At 34.5% G+C, this 5,034-nt stretch overlaps 1 protein-coding gene across 1 annotated transcript; it reads left to right on the top strand.

Annotated features, from left to right (window-relative positions):
* Positions 1-1,048: 1,048 nt before the first annotated feature.
* Positions 1,049-4,486, top strand: LOC18051909. Its single transcript, XM_024190649.1, has 5 exons — positions 1,049-1,055; positions 1,427-1,722; positions 2,370-2,525; positions 2,655-3,269; positions 3,349-4,486. The coding sequence occupies exons 1-5, from the start codon at positions 1,049-1,051 to the stop codon at positions 4,378-4,380; spliced, it is 2,106 nt and encodes a 701-aa protein (XP_024046417.1). The 3' UTR covers positions 4,381-4,486.
* Positions 4,487-5,034: the final 548 nt, after the last annotated feature.

Below are 5,034 nucleotides of genomic sequence, written 5' to 3'. Positions count from 1 at the left end.
TAGTGATATATCATTTTCCACATTGGTTGGGAAGTCTCCCAATTAAGTAAAAACTTCTTCTTTTAAATGGTTATAATATGCTTAAATAGCAAATCACTTTTTGTCATCAAGTGTTATTATTTGTACATACACTTTAATTGAAAATTTTTCCCTCAATCATCGCTTAAAAAAATTTAGGTAAATTTTCATAAATTCTTCTCTATAGTTTAAACTAAGAGTAATGATACAGCCACAAACTCTTGTACAAACTTATTTTGTACAAACTGATGTGGCATGATAAGATTGGTTGAATTAAATATCACTTGGCCCACATGATTTGTCTTTATTAATTTATATTTTCATTCAACCAATGAATTAATGCCACGTCAGTTTGTACAAAATAGTTTGTACAAGAGTTTGTGGCTGTATCATTACTCTTAAACTAATTACCTATTAGTTTTTGAATCTTTGAAAAATATTTAAAAGTCTACATTGTATATCTATTTTTCAACTATTACATGCCAAACTTTTAGAATTATAAGTTGTATTAGACAAAAATATTATTGTGAAAAGATAAATCCAAAAACTATAGAAGTAACGACAGCAGGGATCTTAAATACAACCCACTTAATAATCATATCAATAGAATTACAACATGATTACCAAATTCATATGGCAATAAAAGTAACACAATGACATGATTATGATGTGATTAAAAGATTATGAAACAAAAAATTGATAAACAAGTTGTAAATAGGTCATAATACATAAACATGCAAATTTATTGAGACAACATAAAAAAATATTTAATTGTGCCAATTATATACAAACTGAAAAATAAAAAATTTGTGTCGTATCCATGTCGTGACCGAATTACTATGTGTAAAGGACAAAAACTTAATTTATAGGTAAATTTTGAAAATACAAAAACTAACTGAACAATTTAGTTAAATTATTAGGACTAAATGAATATTTAACCAAAATATTTATTTTTCATAAATGTAAATATATACCGGCATGCGCATGCACGCCTCTATAAAGATTTTTCCCTTGCTCATTACAATAAATAATGGAGAGTGACGAGAAAAAAGGAAAGTGAGAACAAAAGAGACGTTGGTTCTTAGGCTTGCTTGTTGAACTGAAGTGCCGGCCTTATTTATCTCTTTAAAAAGGGAAGAAAGATTTTTGTATATCCAATAAGCCATAAACAGCATATTCCTCTCTCCTCTAATCTCTGTTACTTCCGTTACAAAAATCCCCACAAAATCTTCCATTCTTCAAATTCTTGATAATGCACAAAACCAAAGTCTTTTCTTTTCTTTCTTTATTATAATAAATTAATATAAAGACTTGCTGTTTTGACAAATTCTCCAATACCCCATGTCTCCCAAATCTTGATATTGCCCTTAGAATTCAGTTACAAGTTATAGGATCAAGAAAACATGAGTGGCGACAATCGCACCTTTTGGTCATGCATCAAGAAATTATGAAGCATTTACTGTAATCCAAAGACTTGAAGGATTCAACATCAAACAATCTGATAATGAAGCAAGGCAAAGACTAGTGGTTGAGATTAAATGGAAAGGTCTTTTCAGTTTTTTTGGTTTAAGAAGAAAGATTTTGATGATAAATTTAACAGAGGAAGGGGATGAAGTTGGCGATGGAGTTGTTCAATGGAAAAATCAAGACTTCCACTATTCTGGTCACGTGTTTCCATGGGAGCTTCACTTCACAATTTTCAATGTGAGTCTTTTTTTCTTTTCTTTGGTTCTATTGTATTCGTTGAATTTGATTTGGTTGACTTTTTGTTTTAGGTATAAATATTCAGTGTTCATACTCAAAGCCTTTACACTTTTGTTTTTTTCCTCCTCAGATTCTGTTTGGTTCAATAGAATATGGATATTTTGATGAATTAAAATCTGTTGAGAATTTTCTTATTTTTCATCACAAGTTGTTGGGATTCATTGTCACGTCTATGGTCGATGACTCTGCTTCTTTCATGATGATATAATAATATTTTTTTGGCTGATTGGCCTTATGCAGCTTACTTTTATTTGTATAAGTGATGCTTGTGAATCATTTTACAGCTGCAAATTAAACAGCATAAATGTTCCTTTTAGAATCTTGTGAAATTATTTCATTTTTGGCTATTTCTTATCCGATTAAGGGCTAAATCTTGATTGCTATGTTGTCATTTTAATATTATGTAATTTCCTGATTGTGAGGTAAACCCAGAATTCTTTAATGGTCTAATTTATTGAATTCAAACAGTACAGTTTTTTTATGCCATGCGTTTTGTGTTTAGTGTTTAATACTGAGTTCATCATTGAAGCTTTGCAAAAATGTAATACAAAACTTCCTCTTTCACATTTTTATGATGGATAATTTAGGGCTTAAACCAAGGGCAGAGACAAAAGGTTCCTGCTATGGGGACTGCAACATTAAACCTTGCAAAATATGCGAACTCAGATAAGGAGAAAGAGCTTCAGATTAAGGTCCCTCTGACGGTTTCTGGTGACACCATTGAGGGTGATCCTTATCTTTGTGTAAGTCCCCCCTTGAAAATTTTAGCACTTGATCTTTTGGTACATTGATTTTATTTTTTCAATATGAGCTTTAATTTGGTAATCCCTGCAGAATTTATGTTTCTGATCACAAGTTGAACTACATTCCAGTTGTCCTTCAGGTTAATAGAATCAAGATTTGCTCAAGAATCCTTGCAGGCTGGGCAGAGATCAATAGTGCCTCTTACAACATCACCAACCTCTGGAGAAGCAGTTCCGATGGGAAAAGATGAGCTTTCTGCAGTAAAAGCAGGATTGCAAAAGATGAAAATATTCAAAGACTTTGTGTCGAGGCAAAGAAGAGCAAAAAAGACATGCACTGAACAAGAGTGCTGTGATGGCAAGGGCTCGGATGCTGAGTATGATTTCGTGTCTGAAACAGACTCACCTGATGATGATGCCAGGGGAAATTTAGACATGAACAAGGAGAAGGCTATTGTTCACCGCTCATTCAGTTATGAAACATTGGCCTCCGCAAAAGTTAACCTCGAAGATGAGGGTTGGATCTACTACAGAAGCTGCAACTTGGATTGTGTTGAGAATTCAAAGTCTTTGCAGCAAACTGTCAAGCGCGGAATCCTACCTTGGAGGAAGAGGAAACTGAGGTTCAGGTCTCGAAAGACCAAAGAGGAACCTCTCCTTAAGAAAGATTACAGAGAAGAGGGTGGGGACGATATTGATTTTGTTCGCAGGCAGCTCAGCTCTTCTGATGATTCCAGTTTTGGTGTATGTATTCACTTTTTCTTTCCCTGTAGCTAAAATTTTTTGTTAGCGTTTTCTCTAACAATGGTCATTGTTCTGACAGTGGAGATCAGAAGGTTCAACAACAAGTCGATCATCATTCTCTGAATTTGGGAATGACAATTTTTCTGTGGGCTGCTGGGAAAGAAAGGAAGTAATAAGCCGGGATGGAAACATGAAGCTTGAGGCTCAAGTTTTCCTTGCTTCCATTGATCAGAGAAGCGAGCGTGCTGCAGGTGAAAGTGCATGTACCGCTCTTGTTGCTGTCATAGCTAATTGGTTGCAATGCAATCCAAAAGAAATGCCAACTAAGTCTGAATTCGACAATCTCATCAGAGAAGGGTCTTTAGATTGGAGAAATCTATGTGAGAACGAGGAGTACATACGCCGGTTTCCTGACAAGCACTTTGATCTCGAGACAGTCCTTGAAGCTCAAATCTGTCCTCTGTTTGTGGTTCCAGAGAATTCATTTGTTGGGTTTTTCCATCCAGAAGGTCTAGAGCTAGGAGGGAACTTCAACTTCCTTCATGGTGCAATGTCATTCGACAGCATATGGGATGAGATCATTCGTTGTGGTAGTACTGACCCTTCGATCTACATTATAAGTTGGAATGACCATTTTTTCGTGCTGAAAATTGAGCAGGAAGCTTACTACATCATCGACACTTTAGGGGAGAGGCTTTATGAGGGATGTAACCAGGCGTACATCCTGAAATTTGACAAAGACGCAACAATAAAGCGGCCGCCAAAAGATACAAAGTCCTCAGAAGAAAATAGAAAGGCTAGTGACAAAGCTGCACTAGCTGTAAATCCATCCAAGGGAACTGCAGTGGTTTGCCGTGTGGAAGAAGGCACCGTGTACAGAGGCAAGGAGTCGTGCAAAGAGTATATCAAAAGCTTCTTGGCCGCAATACCTATTCGGGAATTGCACACTGATATCAAGAAGGGATTGATGGCATCGACACCTCTTCATCATCGGCTACAAATAGAATTCCATTACACCCGCTTGTTGAAGCCTCAAGATGCTGAATTTGCAGCTGGGGAGGTGACAAACGACGATAAACCAGCAATGCAAGCAACGTTGGCTGTTGCATAGGGGCTGCATAGGATTAGATTTATATAATTACCCAGTAATTGTAATTACTCTAACCTATTTTTTTTTTCATTTTTGTGTGTAGGACAATGAATATACTCAATTTTTATTCTGATATAGGATTAATAGGTTTTAGTAGTGTGGATATAAATCAATTTGGTTTGGTTTTGCCCAAAAATCAAATCGAACCAAACCAAACCTAATTAGTTCAAAAAATTATGAATCGAATAAGAACCGAACTAAATTATTGTGGTTCGGTTCGATTTCTAAGTTTGGTTCATATTTTTATGGTTCGGTTCATGAAATTTAATACTTTTTCTTTTATATTAGCCAAATTTTTGTACTTTTCACCTAAATTTGATTATTTTTAAGTTCAATTCAATTATAACCACTAATCATTCATGTTTTATGCAAAAATACTAATAAAAAATATTATATATATATGTATATATATTTAATTTTTTTCTTTTAAAAATTTTAATATTGAAGAGATCGATTTTTGCTTAGTTCAGTTTGGTTCAAAATTAAAAATCGATCAGTTTACATTTGTTGAACCATTCAATTTTGACTGTTCGGACCAAACTGAATCGAATTGATTTTTTTTTTTATTCGGCTCGGTTCCTCCCTTAAGTTTTAGTTCCTTTGCTTTGCCGCTGT

This window comes from Citrus clementina, unplaced genomic scaffold (genome assembly GCF_000493195.1).
Source record: "Citrus clementina cultivar Clemenules unplaced genomic scaffold, Citrus_clementina_v1.0 scaffold_2, whole genome shotgun sequence".
In the NCBI taxonomy this organism is placed as follows: Eukaryota; Viridiplantae; Streptophyta; class Magnoliopsida; order Sapindales; family Rutaceae; genus Citrus; species Citrus x clementina.
The sequence above is the reverse complement of the archived record's forward strand: the minus strand, read 5'-3'. Positions and strand labels throughout refer to the sequence as shown.